This window comes from Rhinolophus ferrumequinum, chromosome 21 (genome assembly GCF_004115265.2).
Source record: "Rhinolophus ferrumequinum isolate MPI-CBG mRhiFer1 chromosome 21, mRhiFer1_v1.p, whole genome shotgun sequence".
In the NCBI taxonomy this organism is placed as follows: Eukaryota; Metazoa; Chordata; class Mammalia; order Chiroptera; family Rhinolophidae; genus Rhinolophus; species Rhinolophus ferrumequinum.
The window spans coordinates 18427409-18447839 of NC_046304.1; the positions used below are offsets into that span (position 1 = coordinate 18427409).

A 20431-nucleotide genomic window follows, 5' to 3' on the forward strand; every position below is an offset into this window, starting at 1 on the left:
GCCTCTCACTAGGGTGGAGCTGGGGGGCCGAGAAGAGACACCTGTCACCTGTGCTGATGGCAGGGGCCAAGAGTGTGTTGGAAAACCAGGGTCATCTTGGAGCTGACATGGTTAGGACAGTGGGGAGAAATCACCCCAGAACTCCCAGGCACCTCTTCTTTCTTTTCTTATCTGATAGTTTGAAAACTCAAATTGGTGCCTGGCTTGCCTCCCTGACCCTACTTCACTTACCCGTGGGTCCTAGCGGCTTCCTGGGCTAGAAGCTTGGTGTGTTGTGCCCCCACCGCTTCCTGGGACCAGGACTAACAGTGGTTTAACCTCTAGGCAGGAGCTGCCTCTGAGGTCCGGCTGACCCCCGCGGAGGAGGGCCCAGCAACGCCTTGAGAGGATCTTCACAGCTTCTGTAATGCTCCCTCTTGTGTGGTTCCCCATCCCTGGCGCTCCTCTTTCCTGAGGCGGGCAGCCAGGCTGTGTGTGTGTCTGTGTGGATAGGAGCACCTGCCTATGAAAGAATGCTCCATGGCGGCCTAGGTGCCCTTACAATGGTCTTCCCACTTCAAGAAAGGAAAGAAGGGCTCTGTGAAGGGTCTGAGTGCAGTGAGACCTGCTTCTCCAGGGAGTCCAGAGCTCTGTGCCTTTGGGAGGGTCCCCTCCTCTTGGCTGGGTACCAGCCCCCTTCTCTGGCCTGTTCTCTTGCCCTGGAGGACATGTCTTGGTGCCAGGGTCTGGTGGGTGTTGAGCCAGGGAGCTGACACTTTCCTTTTCGATGCCCTGGCTCTCCAGACGCAGGTGGGGCCTGGTAACAACCTGTCCATTTCTAACAGCAAGGTTCAAGGCCTGGCGGACTCCCCTTTCTCTCCAGAACGGCCTTGAAGTGACCTGACAGACACAGAGAGATCAGGGCTAGCCCGTAGGGTCTGCCCACCGAGCGTTGGTACTTGGGCAGTTGGCATGTGGACCCGGATGTGGTGATGCCCCCCGTCCCCGCCATGGGGTAGTGTGCCTGCCTGGGAGTGGAGCAGGACTGCCGTGGAGGTTTGAGGAAGGCATCCTAGACTCGGGACTGCTGGTGGTCTTATTCTGTGAGAGGTGCAGGGATGACATATCTGAAGGGCAGCCCTTGGCGGGGGGAGTGGTACCCTCGGGTGTGTGTTTGGAGGCCAGGCACAGCCCTGGCTGGGGTCTGATGGCTGCAGGGGAGCTAGGCTGGAAAATATCCTGGAGATAAGGCAAAGGGCTCCCAGGGGGGCCCAGGTGTTTGGTGTGGTGAGGTGGCCTGGCCTGGTAGCACACAGAAGAGGAGGCTAATTCAGAATGGCCAGCCCAGGAGACAGTGTGGCCAGGAAGAGTGGCCCCCTCCTGCCCAGGCCACAGGGAATGACTTACCAGAGCAACTTCTCTCTCTCTCTCTCTCTGAGAAATGTGATGGTAACAAGTGTCCCTTCACCAAGCTAGGCCTCTCCTTCCTGGTCTGGCCTGTCCTTGACTGGGTACAACTCACCCACCCAGGCCAGCAACCCCCCTCCTGGTGCTAAGCGACTCCCACCTCCACCCTGCACCTCGGGCAGCCTGAGCGTGCCCCCCTACTTGGCCCAGGGTGCTTGCTGAAGGGGACAGGCCAGTCGTCTACTTGTCTTCATGCCTCTTCTTTTCTCTTTCTTATTTGCTTGCTGCTGGTAGCTGGACCCTGAGGCCGCCTCTCCTGCCCACAGCCAGGTAGGGTGCTCCTGCCCCCCTCAGGAGCCCTCCACTTCTCCTGGTGACAACCTGCCCCCCCTGGCCTGTACGTGGGCTGGCGTCTGTGCTCGGGCCTCGTGTTGGAGTGTAAGGCCTCTTTCCCCATCCGGCCCCCGCCCAATATCTGGGAGGTCCTCTGGGGAGGCAGTGCCAGGAGTCTGAGATGGGACAGCTCTGTGTCAGGCCCTTGGGGAATGTCTAGACTGAGTGTCACCACATGGTTCTTAGCCACTGGAGCCCAAGGGCCTGGCCACAGTTTTAGTTTCTAGGTATTTCAATTCTGCTCACTCTGTGTAGAGAAAGCTGAAAAGGCTGAATTCCTACCACCCCACTCCTACCACCCTTCGGGCTCAAGCACGAAGATGCGGCATTCTCTGTCTCCACCTGCTGGCCAATGTGGGAAACCCACCTTCGGATTAGTTCTGAAGGAGTTATAGTCCAGGACTTTATGCGTCAGTCTCCAAATACCTGACCCATAGAATGTGCCCATTTAGGAGGACGGTTTCATCTGTTTTGCGTGATTTTTTTTTTTTAAAAAAGCACATAATTTTGTTTCATAAAGTTACATTTCTTCAAATATAAAGAACTAACCTTTTTTAAAAAATGTTTTCACTTAACAATTTAAAATATTGATGTCCCCTTATAGCGATCCTCCTATTTGAAGGCTAATTTCATTGGTCATGATTGCCAGAGTCTGGGGGCCACTGGTGTAGTCCAGTCGTCTCACTCTGTACCTGGGGAGGGCAATCAGCAAGAGGGAGACAGCTCTCTACAACCGGAATCCAACCTGGAAGTAGAACCCAGAGCTCTCTCTTTCAGCTCTAAGAAATGTGACAAAGAAAATGCTTCCTCTTATTGTGTTTTCTTGTCCTTCGTGATCCCTCACTGGGGGTCAGTATCCCAAAGCAGTGTATACATCCCAGGTCTCCTGAAGGTGGGGGACTCTAGGAGACTAATTGTATCCTCAGAAAGGTGGGGTGGGTAGGGCCAGCCTGATGGCTGCTCCATGCTACGGGGGGGGGGGTGCCCTTCCCCCCACCGGGGCCACTGGATGAGCCTGCGGCCCTTTCCTTTACACACAAGAAAAGGAGCTCGATGGGCCTGTCTCCTGTCTGCCCAGCTCCCTGGGGCACCATTTCTGCTCAGCTCAGATCTTCTCAGGGGACGCCGGGTTTGGCACCCTCACATGCTGACAGCCCATGGATGCTGACTGGTGACTCCTAACCCCTCTGTACTCATTCCGGTGCCCATCTGTGTGGCATGCAAGTCTCTTCCTGTGTTTGGCAGAGCAGTGCTGCCCTCCCTACGCCCCTCGTATCTTCGGCCGTGCTCCTTCTTGTCCTTATATGGCCTTAGCATGTCCTCAGAGGTCTGTGCACCTGCCACCTTCCGAGCAGGCATGGAGGAGGAGCAGGGAGGCTGGCCTGTGCCTCTGGGCACCACCTCCCACCCACCCCCGTAGACCGTCCTCTGGGAGGAAGGCCAGGCCGAGGCTAGGACTCAGGCCCCACTTTTCATTTTGCCCTGCAAAGTCCTCGGGAGACAGTCTATCCTTGGGTCTTGAGGAAACGCCCTTCCCCAGCTTGGTGACAGAGGGCCTAGCAGGATGGGGGAGCAGCTGGGCCTTAAAGGTCGCAGTAGCTGTGGCCCAGGGTGAGAGGTGTGGGCTCGGGATACTAATGCAGGCTTCGCAGGGAGGTGGGGAGGGCAGCGGAAGGCAGAACCTGCTGATGTGCTTTCCCTGGGCACATGCTCTCTGTGTCCCTGTCCTTCCACACACTCACGGCTGGCATGGTCCTCGTGCTCAGGGCTCCTCGGGGCTACCACTACCTCCTGGCTTCCCCACCTGTTTTGTCTGAAACCTCAGATGTCCCCTGTTCTGTGTCTGCCACCCAACTGTCCCCCTCGCCCAGTGGCTCATCTGGAAGCTCTTCCCCTCACGCGTCCCCTCTCTCCGGCTGTCCTTGTTTCGGTTCCAGAACAGGGTCTGACTATTGATTCTTCCCCTCCCTCTGATAGGTGAAGACGGAAGAGCAGATCGCAGCCGAGGAGGCCTGGCACGAGACAGAAAAGGTGTGGCTGGTCCATAAGGACGGCTTCTCACTGGGTGAGTCTGGGGAGGCCGCAGCGCAGATGCCTGGGCCTCCCAGGTTTCAGGGCTGCTGTGCCTCCTGGGTCTGCTGAGGGCTGGGTGGTGAGCTAGGAGAGGCTGGTGACACAGGGGGGAGGAGGCAGGGCATGATGGGCCTAAAGATGGTGGCAAAGCCTTCCCAGGTTCATGTCTGACTGCCTGCCCCACTCTGCAGCCAGTCAGCTCAAATCCCAGGAGCTCAGCTTGCCCGAGGGGAAGGTGCGCGTGAAGCTAGACCATGACGGAACCATCCTGGATGTGGACGAGGATGACATAGAGAAGGTTGGCAGGAGGCTGGTGGAGGGCCCTGGAGGTGGGCTGGGCAGGGCAGGCCTGTCCACTGGCAGTGCAGACAGGTCCTGCTTCTTCAGTGCCCTCCTGTCTGTCCTGTCACACAGGCGAATGCTCCCTCCTGCGACCGCCTAGAAGATCTGGCCTCGCTGGTGTACCTCAGTGAGTCCAGCGTCCTGCACACGCTGCGCCAGCGCTACGGCGCTAGCCTGCCGCACACGTATGCCGGCCCCAGTCTGCTCATCATCAGCCCCCGCGGGGCTCCTGCCGTGTACTCCGAGAAGGTGCGATGTCCCTTAGGCTACCGTGTTGCCTCATGGACCCACCCACCAATGACCTACCCCACCTTTTCTGGCTCTGTCCCTTCCCCTTGGCACCCCTCTGGGCTCCTGTCCACTCTCACAGTTGGTCTTGGGAAGTGGAGTCATTTCAAGGGGTGAGGACAAAAGGCCCTCCCCCAACCTCTACCAGAGGCCGGGACTTGGCTGCTATCTGCATTTCCATGCACGGCCTTAGTCTCAGAATCCCTCTGCTACCCCGGAGTGAAAGGCCCAGAAACAGGTGGACCTTGGGGGTAAAGGGTATCTGAGTGGGACCAGCCAAAAGCCCACCCCTTCCTCCCATCCCTCTCCTGCCCAAGGTGATGCACATGTTCAAGGGGTGTCGGCGGGAAGACATGGCACCCCACATCTACGCCGTGGCCCAGACCGCACACAGGGCAATGCTGATGAGCCGTCAGGACCAGTCCATCGTCCTCCTGGGCAGTAGTGGCAGTGGCAAGACCACCAGCTGCCAGCATCTGGTGCAATACCTGGCCACCATCGCAGGCACCAGCGGGAACAAGGTGTTTTCTGGTGAGGCAGAGACAACTGAGAAACAGAATGGGCTTGGGAGAGGGGAGTGGGGGTGGAGGCCCCTCCGAGGTGCCTGCTTTTTTCTCCCTGGCTTTCCTGATGGCCCCTGGGCCTGTCTTCTGCAGTGGAGAAGTGGCAGGCCCTGTACACCCTCCTGGAAGCCTTTGGGAACAGCCCCACCATCATGAACAGCAGTGCCACCCGCTTCTCCCAGATCCTCTCCCTAGACTTTGACCAAGCTGGCCAGGTGGCCTCAGCATCCATTCAGGTGAGGGGACACGCAGGGTAGAAGGAGATTGACCACCTGATTTCATGCCCTAGAAATCAGGCTCTCTCTTGGGCCTAATTTACCTGGGATTCTCCCCCAACCAAAAGGACTTGGCACTGGCGGGACTGGCTGCTCTGCCTGAGTCTTTGCCAGTCTGCCCTCATGCCTCCTGCCCTGGGTATAGCAGGACTCAGCCTCCTGCCCACCAAGCTCCGGCCCTGTACTCGGGCTCCTTTCAGGCAGTTATCACCGAGGGAGGACTGGGCTGGTCATAGGAGTGAGGCCCCCCTGAGGCTGACTCCCTTCCTTGCTAAACGAAACCTGTCCTCACCACACGTGTCAAGCTTCCCCCGAAGGCTGTGCCTGGAGACTAGGCAGGGCAGCAGGGTCCCTCTAGGAGCTGGGCCTGTCTTCTTCCCTGTGGCTCTGCTTTCTGCCTGGGTTTGCCTCTGAGGTGATCTGGCCTCTGGTTGAGCACCTGGAGAATAACAAGCAGCTGCTTGTTCCCATGGGCCCCGCTTTTTCTGGTGAGGGGCAGGAGAAGCTTGACCTGGCACTACCCTCTTTTGCCCATACCCTCCATGCTGTGCACAGACGATGCTTCTGGAGAAGCTGCGCGTGGCTCGACGCCCAGCCAGTGAGGCCACATTCAATGTCTTCTACTACCTGCTAGCCTGTGGGGATGGCACCCTCAGGTGAGATGGGGACAGAGGGAACAGGGAGGGTGCTTTGGATTCCAGCCTCGTGAAAGCCACTTGGGTGCATCCTGTACTGTTTGTTTATTGTGTGCCTGCTCCATGCTAGGCTCTGAGCTGGGTGCTGAGGATGGCGAGATGAAGGAGCCCCGAGCACAGGGGTCTGGCTGTGTGTCGGGCACAGTTGACCCTTCCGTGTTCCCAGGGCCTAGCTAGGATCTCTGCGACCCACAAAGGCAGGGCTGGAGAAGAAAGCACTCTGAGATACAGGTGGTCAGGGACTTGCCCGCAATCGCACAGTCAGGATGGGGCAGAGATGGTGTTTGAGTCCACACTGGGGCCAAAAGCCCAGCCAGTTTTCTGTGCCCTCCAAGCTGCCTTCCCTGCCCCTATGTTAGCTCTTCCGCCAGGCTCTTCCCTTTAGACCTTTAGACCTGCTGTCTGTGTTCACTGAGGAAAAGATAAAGGAGCGAGCAGCCCCAGGGCATTATCCTCGTTAGCTCTTTTTATAACTGAGGGCACGGTCTCTGTCCTGGCTGGACTCGCCCTGCAGGCACGTTCTCTGCTCCGGGGGTCTGACTGGACACACACCAGGGCATCTCTGGTGACCTCTCTTAGGGAGGCTGATGCTCTGACCATGCATCCAGACCAATTGAGAAAGGCAGCAGCAGCTGGCCTGACAGTAGGGCGTGATGGGCGGACAGAACTCAGTCTGGAAGCTGAGTCTGTCTGCCTCCGCCCTGATAGGGAGATGGCCTTGGCAGGAACCAAGCACTGTGCTGATGCCTCATTTGTTCCCCTAGGACAGAGCTCCACCTGAACCACTTGGCAGAGAACAATGTGTTCGGCATTGTGCCACTGGCCAAGGTGAGGGCCCTCTGGGCACGGGGTTGGCAGCCCTGGGCCTTGGGGGTAGGAGAAGCCTCAAATGCCTGGAGTGCCCGAATGGGAATAGCAGGCGCCCCGCTCCAGCTGGGCAGCTCTACCCTAGCCTTTGCCCTCCCTGAGGGTCCAGCAGCATGGGGGTATGCCAGGGGTGGGGGGGGGGTACCCCTCTGAGATCCGGTGCCAATATGCCCATCTGACCCTGCAGCCTGAGGAGAAGCAGAAGGCAACGCAGCAGTTCAGTAAGCTACAGACGGCCATGAAGGTGCTGGGCATCTCTCCCGATGAACAGAAAGCCTGCTGGTTCATCCTGGCCGCCATCTACCACCTGGGGGCTGCAGGAGCCACCAAAGGTAACCTGCAGTGGGTCCCAACAGCCTGGCCTGTTGGGCGGGAGACCTTGTGGCGACCTTCCCACTCCCAGTTTGTCCTCACCAAGCACAGACTCTTCTGTTGTCAGACACCCCTCTTTTTCTGTGCCGCTTCCCAGCCCCCCACATCAGAGCAGCAGGCTCCCAACACTCAGAGAAGCATCTCTGCCAATGATGGCCTGAGGCCTGCACTTAAATGTCAGTGACCGGAAGCACTGTGAAAGCAGGGGTTTGGGGGCTCGGAGGCTGAGGGGAAAGACAAGGGCCCCAACTCAGAGCAGCCCGCCTGGAATAACTCTTCTTCTTGTTCCCTTCCTGACAGAGGCCCTCGAGGAGCAAGCCGGTAACTGACCTTGGCTCCTCCCTGGGGTGTAGGGGCCACTTGGCCCCCTCTTGGTGCTTGCCCTGGGCTCTTTCTGTGGGTTGGGCTTGTTCTATCGTAGGGGACTGGCCCGGGAGAAGCCCCAGGGTTGAAGGTGGAGAGGGCACCTAGAGATGTGGGGCTTCTCGGAGTCCCCCAAATAGCTGCTTCTACCTGTTTTGCATCCAGATCTGGGAATCTCTCAGAATGTCCTCCATGGGGCTTAGGTAGGATAGGGTGGGCTTACTTCCTGGGGCTTCCTGAGGCCAGTTTCCCCGGAGTGTTTGTTCCCTTCTCTCCACTGGTTTGGTAGCAGGTATCTCTTCCTCTTGCACGTCAGGGTGGAAGCCACTAGGGGGCAGCAGGCACCGTGGTAACGAGTGGGCTGCAGCTTGGGCTCTTGTGCTTGGAGGCTTGTGAATGGCTGGAGCTTGGTCTGCCTTGAAAGAGCTCCGCTGCCTTCCTCTGCGAGTACATTGATGGGTGGGGCCTCTGAGCACCTCTTCACCGCTTTCTCCTCAGTGTAGAGAAAGGGGCGCTGTGTCTGAACAGCACCTGGGGCTTTGGCTTCATCTTCCTTGGGATGTGAAGGGCCCCAGGCTGCTCAGCACCTGGGGCTTTGGCTTCATCTTCCTTGGGATGTGAAGGGCCCCAGGCTGCTCAGCAGGAGTGCGGGAGGAGTGCATGGAGGAATGGGGGGGGGGGGGGGGGGAGCATGGAGGAACAGGCCTCTGGGTGTTAGCGGCTTCTGATCCCAGCAGGTGGCATACCTACCGGAAAGGAAGCGGCTCTGAGTTGTCTCCAGACTGTGTGGGCAGGCACGTGTGTGGGCGTGCGGCTATGTCTTGAGGAAGTTCTTTCATTCTGAGGAGATGACAAGCCCAGGTTTCTTATACAGTGGTACCTCGGTTTTCGAACATCTCCGTTGACGAACATTTCGGTTTACGAACGCCGTGAATTTTGTGGATCTGTGGTATCATTAGATAGTAAAATTCATGCTAAATTTGCAGTTTTAGGGGTTGGTTTTCAAGGTCTGGAATGGATTAATCCATTTCGCATTACTTTCTATGGGGAAACCGCCCCTCGGTTTTCCAACGTTTCAGAACTCGACCGGTCTTCCGGAACAGATTAAGTTAGAAAACCGGTGTACCACTGTAACCCCACTCAGTGCTGACTCCAGGTGGAGAGCTCTGGACCTTGTTGAGTAGGGTCTGTTACCTCCTCGGAGCTTCCAGTATTTTCCAGGGTGTGTGTGTGTTAGAATGTCTTTGTAGGTCTTTCTGTGTGTACGTGTCAGTGTGATTACAGTCATAAACATACTCCTTTGAGATTATAAGTGTGTGTGTTTATGTGTCTGAGTCGGAATATGGTTGTGTTTTCCCGCCTGCTCATTCTCACAAACCCCCACCCTCCACGGTCCCTTCCCGTGGGCCTGGCGGGCTCAGTTGATGACTATTTGCTAACATGCTGTTTTTCTTTGCATGCTGCATGCTGGTCCTTTGCCTTACAGAAGCTGCTGAAGGTAAAACCTTGTTCCTTGTTAGCTTTCCCTAATTGCTGTGATTAGACACATGTTGGCTGAGGCCCGTCTGCCTGCGTGGGCTGCTCCCTTTTCCTCTGAGGCTTTTTCATATCCCCACTGTTGGGCCATGGGTGGGTGTTTGTGTCCTCCCCTGGCACATGCCTAGAGGTAAAGGGAGGGTCCTAATGCATTCATGGAAGAGGAAGGCACCGTGCTCTCTCATGATATGTCCCCCAAGGCACAGGTGGTTCTCATGCTCATCATAGGTGGGCTGGCTCATCCTCTGACTATTTCCCCAAGTCGGATGTTCACAGCTGACTGGCTGCCCTCTGGTGGCGGCAGTGTGGAGTTATCTCCTCTTTTAGGACCTACTCATTCTCTCCACCCCCGAGGGACACAGCTGCTGGCTGCCCTTGTTTTGCCGGAAGCCCTCCGGTGTCATCATGGCTGGTTTTTCCTCTGGAAGATGCCAACTCCCCAGTCCTATGGGAATGGGGAGCCAAAGGGCACAGTGGTCATCAAATGGCCTAAAGAGGAAGACCCAAGATGCCAGATCCTTTTTTCTACCCCCTAGCTGGGCGCAAGCAGTTTGCTCGCCACGAGTGGGCCCAGAAAGCCGCGTATCTGTTGGGATGCAGCCTGGAGGAGCTCTCCTCAGCCATCTTCAAGCACCAACACAAGGGTGGTACCCTGCAGCGTTCTACCTCTTTTCGCCAGGGCCCCGAGGAGAGCCTGGGAGATGGCACAGGTACCCTGAGCCCCTTGGCTGGCAGGTGTGATTGGGAGGCCTCATCCAGGACTCTCTGCGACCTCTGCCATGGGGAGACTGCTGGGGTGAATAGAGCTTCCATCCGGGGGAAAGGCCTGGCCCCCAGTCCCCTGCTGACTTGGCCCTGGGAGGATACCCAGGTGGGAATCCCAGGGAGCAGGAGCTAGAGCTGATCCTCTTGCCCCATAGGCCTCAAACTGAGTGCACTGGAGTGTTTAGAGGGCATGGCGTCTGGCCTCTACAGCGAGCTCTTCACCCTTCTTGTCTCTCTGATGAATAGGTGAGTGCCGAGCAAGAAGGCCTAGGAGCTCTCTGGTTTCTGCCTTGAGAGAGGTGGAGTTGATGCTTTGTGCTTGTGGGATTGCTGAGACAGAGCCATCCTCCACCACCAGAGGGCTCTCTGTCCTTTAGGCCAAGAGAGGCCCCTCCTCCCCACCAGGGTCCTGGGCTCCCGCACACGGATGGACGCTTGGCTTGGGCAGGACAGGGCTGCTTGGGCACGAGGGGCAGACCAGTGGGGCCTGTTCGGTGGAACTGCCCCGGCCAGCTCTGACCCAGCCTCTCTCTGTGAAGGGCTCTCAAGTCCAGCCAGCACTCGCTCTGCTCTATGATGATTGTGGACACTCCGGGCTTCCAGAACCCCGAGCAGGCTGGGGCGGCCCGTGGGGCCTCCTTTGAGGAGCTGTGCCACAACTATGCCCAGGACCGGCTGCAGAGGCTCTTCCACGAGCGCACCTTTGTGCAGGAGCTGGAAAGATACAAGGAGGTAGCGCTTGACCTTGTCTCTGCCTGCCACCCCCAACCCCCTCTGGCCTTGGCCCCCTCAGGGAGGGCATCTGTAGATGCGGAAAGGAAAGCAGCCCTGCAGGCTGCCCCTTTCCAGCTTTTACTCTCTTGTCATGTCTGTTGGCTTTCTAGACTAGTTGACTTTTCTTGCCCAGGCTACAGTCTTACTTTGTGGAGAGTTTGCTCCCCAAGAAGCTATGCATTCAAGGTCCCTCCTTGCCCACCTTCAAAGCACCACCTAGGCCCTGTGAATTGCCACCATGCAGTTGCTGCCTCCACGTGTGGCGGGCCTGGCCTTCCCTGTCTCCTTATCTGTTTAGGTGGTGATTGATGATTAAGGACCCCTTCATAAAAGGGTGTCCCAAATGGGACGAGACCTGGAAATCCTACCTCATGTGGAGGTGAGGGATATTGATCCAAGGAAGGGTATTTATCAGCGTTGAGAGAAGATTCAGGGGGAAAGTGACAGTTGCCTTCAAGTGTTTCAAGGATGCGTGTGAAATCGAAAGCAGGCTTACTCGGAGTAGCCTAATCGATGAATATGAATAACAGGCATATGTGACTTTAGCTCAGTATAAAAGGAGGTTAGAAGAAGCGTGGCTGTCCAGAGATACAGTGTGGTGCCTTGGGAGGTGGTGAGCATTTGTCATTCGGGCTACCAGAGGGGAGCTCTTGCGTGGGACGGGAAGGTCATCCTTGCTGACCCTAGCTTGCTCACAGAGCTGTGCCACGCACATGGCCCTGTGCCCCCGTGCTCACTACCCCTATGCCCTCTTTCTTAGGAAAACATCGAGCTGGCATTTGATGACTTGGAGCCGGCCACAGATGATTCTGTAGCTGCTGTGGACCAAGCCTCCCATCAGACCCTGGTAGGAATTCCAGTGAGGCCCTGAGCTGGCCTTCTCTCTCCTTTCTCATTCATCTACCTCAGTAGAGCCCGCCACCCCATAAAAGCTGCTGCCAGTGGTGCCACTAGAAGCTGAGGGGGGCTAGTAATCAGGCCTAGACACCAGCACTTTAGAGCTATTGGTCCTACCGCTCAGCCTGTCTGCCAGGAAGGTGGCACTTCCTTCTGTTGTGGTGCAATGGGGAGCCTCTGCCCCTGAGTGTCTGGCTCAGAGCCAGACAGGAAGTTGTACCTCCTCTCTTACCAGCTGGGACTCAGGCTGCATCCTGTGTCTGACTGAGCCTCAGGTATGTCTGCCAGCAGCCCTGGTATCTCCTCGTAGGTGGTGAGGAGCTGGTTGGACCCAGAGGACATAGTTATTCCCTCCCATGGTCCCCAAGAAGAGGACTGATGCAACCTAGCATTGTGCCCACGCAGGGAAACAGTGCCCAGCTACAGACTCCACTGGGGGCCACGTGGGTCTGACCCTCGCCCCTCAACCTTTGGGGTTGGGCTTTGTCACCCTTTGGACTAGTGTCTTGGGCACCTTGCTGCCTGGGGACTGACTGGCCCGATGAGCATTTGGCACGTGGTGATTACCTGCAATTAGGGAAGTTGCCTCCGGTGCTTTATTGGGGAGCTGGCATTTTTGCTAGGCTGCTGATCTTCCCCCTCTGCTTTGAGTCCTGCCCCCCTCCCTGTTCCTTGTGGTAAGGTTCTGCTGGGCTAGCAAGGGCGTGGGGTCCTGGGGAGAGTGTGCATCCCCCTGGAACAAATGCCCAAGCTCCCCATCTGCCCAGGGAAGCTGTTTTTTCCCCCGACACCTGAGCTCCCGAGGTAGCCTCCCTAGAGCACCTTCGCCGTTGCCAGGAGGGATGGGGAAGTCAGTCCTTGTGGCTTAGGAGCAGTAGTGGTACAGACTGTGGGTTTGGATGGGGCTTGGCCATCCTTTCCCTTTTTTGCTCTCCCTATCTGATGGGCCTTGGCATGGGACAGCTGCACTTTGGGGACTGGGCTCCTCCGTGCCCAGCCTGTCACTCACTGTCCAGTGGCTTTGTTGCTCATTCCTGCTGGCAGCTCCAGCCGCTCTGGGCCCCTCGTTGCCCATCAGTCGTTGGCCACACTCTACTTGCTCCTGGTAATTACTCTGCCTCCCTTGGACAGCTATGAGAAGGAGCTACAGGCAGCTGGGATCCAAAAGAGGGGACATGGCGCTTCTCTTAATTCTCCTGTCTCCCAGTCCCTAACGTCCAGGCCAGAATGGAGTGCAGGGAACGTTCAGTCCTTCTTGCTCGAGGACAACTTGGAATTCCACAGAAAAGTCACCTTGAGATCAGACGTGGCCACAAGCTTAGTTTGTTTGGGCTGCATGGGGGTATTAGAAATCAGAATTCAGTATTTCCACCTTCTCTTGAAAAACTGGAGGATTTATCAACACTAGGCCATTCTTGCAGGACGGCAGTTGGCTGCATCTGAGTGGTGGCTGTCTCCTTTAGATGGGGAGAGGTGTTCTCCACTCACCCCAGCTCCGCCCACTTGGCTTTCACAGCCGTGAAGGCACCTGTCTTATGCTTTATGCACTTGAGTTTATGACTCTGCAGTGACCCACCTTCCAGGGTAACCCATCCCATACCGCTGTCACTTATTGACAGCTTCCTTCGGGCCATGCAGCACTCAGGACCGAGCCTTTATCAGGGCCTCACAGCCTTTATCTCGTGTATTCTTCCTGGGAGGTGATGCCTCCAGGCAGTATGGAGCTCACACTAGCCCCTGTGACCTGCAAGAGGATGAGGACAGAGGAGAGCCTCGGGGTTGTGGGCTTGGCTTGAGAAGGCTTCAGTCTGGGGTAACTTGGGACACAAATCCTAGGAATCATTTGCAGTGGGCTTCTCTCTCTGATCTCTTTCCAGCCCCCTCTTCCTCCTTGCTGCCCACCTTCTCCACAAGGTGTCAGCCGTGAGCGGCAGGAGATGCGTGTGTGTGTGTGTGTGTGTGGTGTGTGTGTGTGGTGTGTGTGTGTGCGCGTGCGCGCGCGAGCGCATGTGTACAGCGTGTTTCGAGTATGTGGTTGGGGACGGGGGCACTAGCTCCTTCCTCCCAGCTCCGTGTGACCCAGTGGGATTTCTTTGCTTCATTATAGGTCCGCTCGCTGGCCCGCACGGATGAGGCAAGGGGCTTGCTGTGGCTTTTGGAAGAGGAGGCTCTGGTACCAGAGGCTACCGAGGAGAGCCTCTGGAACGCCTTTTCTCCTACTATGGCCCCCAGGAAGGTGACAAAAAGGTAGGTGGCACCCAGGGAAGGCAGTTCTTCTGATTTTCTTCTCCAGAGCACCCACGTATCTGGGTCCAGGTGGCACTGCCTGGGGACCCACCGAGTCCCTGGGCTTTTGGGCTTAGGCCCTGATGATCTTGCTTCTCCCATGCTCAGGCCAAAGCCCCCTCCTGCGCAGCAGCAAACCACGCCATTTTCTCCTGGGTCACAGCCATGCCACTAACTGGGTAGAGTACAACGTGGCCGGCTGGCTGTGAACTACACCAAGCAGAACCAGCCACCCAGAATGCCCCCCGGCTCCTGCAGGACTCCAGAAGTAAGAACACCACTCGCTCTGCCCTTGTCCCCTCCCCAGGGCTGTTTGGGGCTCCCTGGTTTCAGAGGCCCCCTCACCAGCAGGGTAGATAACCCCCACTTCCAAAGAAGCAGCAGCCAAGGCTCATCGGCCTTGGGGGCACGGGGTGGGAGCCTCTGGAGAGGAGGTGGGGACAGACATGGTTGGAGGAACCTATAGTTTTAAATTTAACTAACCCCCCTGCATTTTCACAGAAGGCAGGAGTGGCCTTAGAAACCCCTCAGTCATAGAAGCCCTGTCATCCATTCAATTATTCAACAGATCATTATTCGGCACCTACTCTGTGACAATGAATAAAACACAAATCCTGCCCGTGTGGAGGTTACGTTCTAGCAGGGAGATGGATAATGACCAGTAGATGAAATAGTAGACTCTACCTTCTGTCAGATGTTAAGTTCCACTGTCTCCTGCAAGATGGGCGCCCCTCTCCCTGGTGGTGGAGAACAGATTGCCTACTCTGTTCAATCCCTCCCTACCCCTCGGCTTCTACCCACCCTGGTTTTCTCTTCTCATTATGTGGAGATTTCTCTCGAGTTTCTCCGTAGGGTGTGGGACATGCAGCCCCAGCCCAGTGAGCCCAGGCCCCTGGCCACAGTGGTGCGGGGGTTGTTTGTCTTCCTAGGAGCTTGGAGAAGGAACGGCCTCTACTGCTCCATGAAAGTGACTTCTTTCCCTCCTTTGCTCTCCCGCCTCTGGCAGAAAAATCATCAGCAACCTGTTTGTGGGCCGCGCGGGCAGCGCCACGGTGCTCTCAGGCTCCATTGCGGGCCTGGAGGGCGGCTCACAGCTGGCACTGCGCCGGGCGACCAGCATGCGGAAGACCTTCACCACGGGCATGGCGGCTGTCAAGAAGAAGTCGCTATGCATCCAGATTAAGCTGCAGGTGGTGAGTGTGCCAGCCCAGGCCCCAGTGTCCTTTCTTACCCCTGGCAGGTAGCCTGGGCATTCTGGGCACACTCAGGTCACCCCGGGCCCACTTGGTGTCCTACTCTGGCCTGATGGCTGTTGGTGGGGTCCCCTTTGCAGTGCTGCTGCCTGAGTGGCCACTCAGGCCTGGTGAGGGCAGAGTTGTCTAGGCTCAGTATGTCTTGGCCAGTGGTGGGACACCTGCCATCTGCAAGGAGTGGCAGTGCTGGCACTAGTCCCTGTTCTTCTGGGCATGGGCTGGGCCATCAGAGTCCACTGAGGGCTGTCCCTTCCCCTTTGGCAGGATGCCCTCATTGACACCATCAAGAAGTCGAAGCTGCATTTTGTGCACTGCTTCCTGCCTGTGGCGGAGGGCTGGGCTGGGGAGTCCCGTTCTGCCTCCTGCCGCCGAGTCAGCAGCAGCAGCGAGCTGGACCTGCCTTCAGGAGACCACTGCGAGGCTGGGCTCCTGCAGCTCGATGTGCCCCTGCTCCGTGCCCAGCTCCGTGGCTCCCGCCTGCTTGATGCCATGCGCATGTACCGCCAAGGTGGGGCCTCCTTCCCTCTCAGGTCCTGCTTCTCTTTTCTGGAGCTGCCCCTGCCCCTCCCCCTCCCAAATGGGGCCTATGGGGCTAGGGGAGTGCTGTTCCCCTCCTGTCTCTGGACTGGCCCTCGATCTCTTCTCTGCTCCGGTACCTCCTCTGTGGGGTCTCTCTTCTTGTCACTCCAGCCCAGTCTGTTCTTTTTTCTTTTTCGTTCTACCTTCCTGACTCCCCTCTGCCTCCTCTCCCTTCCATATTCCAGTCCTCCGTATCCCCCTGCCCTCCCCGCTCCACGTGCCCTGTTCCCACAGCTCCCTACCCTCCCCTTCCCTGGTTTGGACGGGTCAGCTCTGCCCACAGCAGCAGACTCAGTGCCCTCGTGGAGCCATATGCTCAGTGGAGATAACTACCTCCAAGAGCAGGCAGATGGCTGGGCCAGCGCCCCAATGAGAAATGAGGTGCTAAGTCTTTCTGAAGTACTTAAAATTCCCTTGGAAAGGTCAGACGAACTTTTTATGGATCCATCCGGAGGAGAGGACAGAGAGAGTGATATAATAGTAGTTAACATCCTTAGAGTATCTATGGTGTACTAGACACTAAATATACGTTAACTCATTCAATCTCACAGCAGCCTCATGAGATGTAAGTACGATTATCATTCCCAGATGAGGAGACCGAGGCTCAGAGAGATTAAGTAGCTTGCCCAAGGTCACACAGCTCGTGAGAGGCAGGGTGAGATTTGACCCAAGCAGACCAGCTTCCCAGATCATGCCTCTCAAGTAGGGTTTCATTTTCCTGAGAAGTTATGAGTTGCCAGGTTTCTGCCCTTTTTTCCTTAGCTAGGAGAGCAGGCAGGGTCCCTCCCACCCAGTTCCCTGTGGGCACCGTCACTTTTCCTCAGCAGCAAAGCCAGGAAACGGGCTCCCTGCCCTGCTCTAAATAAATCATCGATCTGTCCCCACGTCTTGATATGGAGTTGGTGTTTATTATTTCAAAACCAGATTGTTACCGCTCTGAACCAAAATCAATGTGCTTTACTCAAACAAGCAGATCGATGAGCCCAGCAGCAGCAGGCCCCCCCGCCCTCCGCCCCACTCAGCCCCCAGCCACCATCGATAGCACTGATGATTAATTAAGATGCCAGGCGTCCGGACCTGCTATCCTGGCCCATCAATTTAATTGCAATTCAGATACAATCAATAGCTCACTTTGTCTTGGCCCCTCAGCGGCCCCCGCCTCCTGTTTCAATTATCAGGCACATGCATCAGCCTCATCTCCCAGTTGGAGGGTTTCCCAGAGCTAGCTAGGCTGGTGTAGTGGAGTGAGCCCCCGACTGGCTGTCGGGAGTCCAGGTTTGAAGTCCAGTTCTGCCTCCAGCCATAGCCTTTGTGACCTTGAGCAAGGCGGTCTCAGGCCTCAGTTTCCAGTCTGGAAGGTGAGCTGTCTCTGGTCTCAGACCCTTTTCGGTGCGAAATTCTGTGATTCTGTAGGAGTGGGTCTCTTGGTCCTGGGTCTCTTGGTCCTCTACTGTGAGCTCAGGTATTCTCAGGGTGACTTAGAATAACCTCCTCCTGGCCGCCATGCTGACCGTGCTCCTACCCAGAAGCCATCACACTCTTGCCCCGACCTCAAGCCCAGACGGTAGGGGTTCTCTGTTAGGGACGATTCTCTAGGGAAAGAGAATCTACAAGTCTTTTTTGTCACCTGGCCTAGGACTCAAGGTCAGGATGGGGGCAGGAAGAGAGCCCTTTCTGATGTCCGGCTTCAATGGACTGAGGAAAGGAAGGGAACATTTTATTGAACACCCACCAAAGGAGCCAAGGTGTGCTTTCTACATATTGTCTCATTTAAGAGAAATGAGAGCTAGGCGGTAGGGCCCCCATTTGAAGATGAGAAAACCAAGACTCAGAGAGGTTGAGTGACTTGTTCAAGGTCACATACTAGGAGCCAGGGCCAGGATTCTACCCCCAAGCCCATGCACTTTTCTTCTCAGCTATTCTCTAATGCCCTATTTTTCTTTTTTTCCTATAAGGTCCTCAAGACACTGTTCTCTCTGGGTTATAACAGACTCATAGACTTGGAGGGTTAGAAAGCATCTTAGAGGTCATCTAGGCTTTGATTTCCATAGCATTCCTTCCAGGTGGTCAGCCATTCCCCGTTGGCACGCCTCACTGAGGGGGAACTTGCTTCCCTCTAAAAGAACCTGCTCCCCTTTCAAACCCTGCAACCCCCTGTGGGGCCGCCCAAATGTCCTGTCGGCCTCGCCCCAGCCTCCTTCCTCTCTGCTCTCCTTTCCTGGGCCGTCTTCCACCTCAGGCTCTCCTCCTACAGCCGTTTCTTCCCCTTCAGGTGACTCTCCCCGCGGGCTGCTCGGGCACCCCGCTGGGAGCAGGCAAGCTGCTGATGGACCTGGCCCTGGTCTGCTGTCTCTCTAGGTTACCCCGACCACATGGTGTTTTCCGAGTTCCGCCGCCGCTTTGACGTCCTGGCCCCACATCTGACCAAGAAACACGGACGCAACTACATCGTGGTGGATGAAAAACGGGTAGGTCTGGGCCTCAGGGCCCCCCCAGACTCCCCTCCCTCTGCTCAGGCCCCTGCCTTTCCTTGCCTAGAGGGAGCCGGGCTGGCCTTTGCTCAGGCTTCTGGTTTTGGAAGCAGGACAGGGGCACATGGCAGCCAAGCTGTGGCAGTGGGAGAAGGCAGCCGGGGGTATGGACTACAGGAATCAAAGTCTTCCACCTCTTGAGGCCTAAGGTGTGGGTGTCTGCCGTCTGGTGAGCCACACCGTCCTCCCAGAGCCTCCCAGGTGGCACATGAGAACTGGATTTTTGGTGTGCCTGGTCGCACCTGGGCCTCCACGTCAGGGACTAGCTCCTACAGAGGAGGCTGTGCCGCAGTCCGCCTAAGGCTCTGGGCTCCTTGTCAGCCTGGGTTGGTGAATTCCTGGCTGTAGGAGGGGATGTCTCCCTGCCATTCTAGGCTGTCACCTTGACCCCCGGAAGTGCCCCTCGAGCAGACGAACCCTCCTTTACTGTGCTTGGCCTCAGGCACCCATCCTGACTCTGAAAGCATCTCAGCGCTTAGGATGGCTTCCCTAAAAGGGAGAGTCCTTGCAGAACAGGGCACAAACCCCGTCCCCTTGCCCCGAGTCACAGACCCACAGTCGTGGCGGCCTCAGTGACCTCCCCACCCTTGCCCTCCAGGACCTGCCAGTGTCCAGGGCAATCTCGGTGTGAATGTGGATGACCTGCTCCACACTCCCTTCTCTCTGACCCTTGACCTCCATTCCAGCCGCCCACTCATGGCTACACCCAGCACCTTGTCATCCCTGGAAATGCTCCGCCTCTCAAATCTTAAATTCCAGTGCAGCCTTCTCTGACCTCAGACTCCTACCCGTGCATCTCACGCCCCTCTTCCTCTCGGGACACCTGCTCTTTGACTCCATCAAGACCTCTCCTTTCTGACCCCACTCCATTTTCTTTGCTCTGTCCATTCCCTTCTGACTTGACTTCCTCTTCCACTCAACCACAACGCTGTGGTCCAGCCCGCCAGTCACTTGGCCTTCCATCGCCCTCAGCTGTCCTGAGCCTCCTGAGCACCTGCCTTGCCTAACCCCACCCTGAACGGCCAGCTTTAGGCATCTGCCCTACTAAGCTTGGGGCTCCCAAGTTGCTGTGGGAGAAATGATATAACCATGTAGACTTGAATTCCTACAGCTTCATGGTCTCCAGCCTCACCTGGGCCCTTGGAGCGGCCTGGCAAGTTTTCCGTGTGCGCCATCCTTACCTGGTCCCCCTTCTAAGCTCCTTCCCTGATACTCCGTTCTCCACCTTTCTCCTCAAATCCTCCCCAGCCTCACCTTTCTGGGTCATCTTCCCAGCAGTTGACCTTGCCTCTAAACGCTAATATAATCGAGGCTCCAACTTCCTTCTCTGTCTTTTGTCCACTGTTCTTCACCTCCCCAGCCCTCCTGTCTGGTGGGAGAAGCGTCCCTCTCCTCGTCCAGTCCCTTCTGCCTGTGCTCTAGAACCCATTCCCTTTAGTCCCCCTGGAGACCTGCTCCATTGTGGTGACTCTTCTCTCCTGTCCCTCAGCCGCTCCTTCTCTGCTGGCTCTTTTCTTCGTGGAGAAACATTCCGTAGACGTTGCTCTCAAATAGGAGCCTTCTGTCAACCGTCTCTTATGCCGGACTATTACCTGTCTCCCACCTGCCCATACCATCAATACTTACTGTCCTCCTGCTGTTCCCCACCCCACTGCCATTCATTCCTCCGCCCACAGCTGCCTGGTTCCCGGCCCTGACACCCTGGGACTGGTCTTCTTGTCTGCACATGCCCTTCACGCTGCCAGAGCTAGTGGACACTTTTCCGTGCTTCCTGGCAACGTGTGAATGTGGACAACTCTGTTCTTTTTGAAACATTCTCTGCTCAGCTGCTTTGCTGCCACTCCTGCTGTGCCCCTGTCTCTCTATTCTTTCTTTTTCAGTCTCTCTGAGCTTCCCTTCTTCGACTCGTTCCTGAAGTAAAGCTCTCTCTCTTCTCTAAGACACTTTCCTTGGCCGTCTGTGTTTTCTGATCTACAACCCTCTTCCGGAGCAACCTCATTCACACTCGTCACTTCACTTACCACACGTATATCGATGACTTTCAGATCAATACCTCTAGCCCAGGCCTCTCTCCTGCACTCCAGACGTGCATTGCTATCTGACTGCGGTCTCGACGTCTCTGCCTGTCTGCCTTACAGCACCTCAAACTCAGCATGTTCAAACCAAACTGACTACAACTCATCTCAAACCTGC

At 56.6% G+C, this 20431-nt stretch overlaps 1 protein-coding gene across 1 annotated transcript in view; it reads left to right on the forward strand.

The window, feature by feature from the left end:
* LOC117013385 (unconventional myosin-XVIIIa) overlaps positions 1 to 20431 on the forward strand; it is an 82947-nt gene that overhangs the window by 32995 nt on the left and 29521 nt on the right. Inside the window, 22 exon segments of the mRNA XM_033090482.1 lie at positions 1681 to 1716; positions 3757 to 3844; positions 4044 to 4150; positions 4267 to 4443; positions 4800 to 5013; positions 5139 to 5281; positions 5876 to 5976; positions 6780 to 6843; positions 7070 to 7214; positions 7555 to 7575; positions 9104 to 9115; positions 9690 to 9863; positions 10074 to 10164; positions 10458 to 10650; positions 11453 to 11539; positions 13697 to 13784; positions 13787 to 13840; positions 13984 to 14090; positions 14092 to 14142; positions 14880 to 15068; positions 15393 to 15636; positions 18066 to 18175. Coding sequence (XP_032946373.1) covers positions 1681 to 1716; positions 3757 to 3844; positions 4044 to 4150; positions 4267 to 4443; positions 4800 to 5013; positions 5139 to 5281; positions 5876 to 5976; positions 6780 to 6843; positions 7070 to 7214; positions 7555 to 7575; positions 9104 to 9115; positions 9690 to 9863; positions 10074 to 10164; positions 10458 to 10650; positions 11453 to 11539; positions 13697 to 13784; positions 13787 to 13840; positions 13984 to 14090; positions 14092 to 14142; positions 14880 to 15068; positions 15393 to 15636; positions 18066 to 18175 — 2496 coding nt within the window.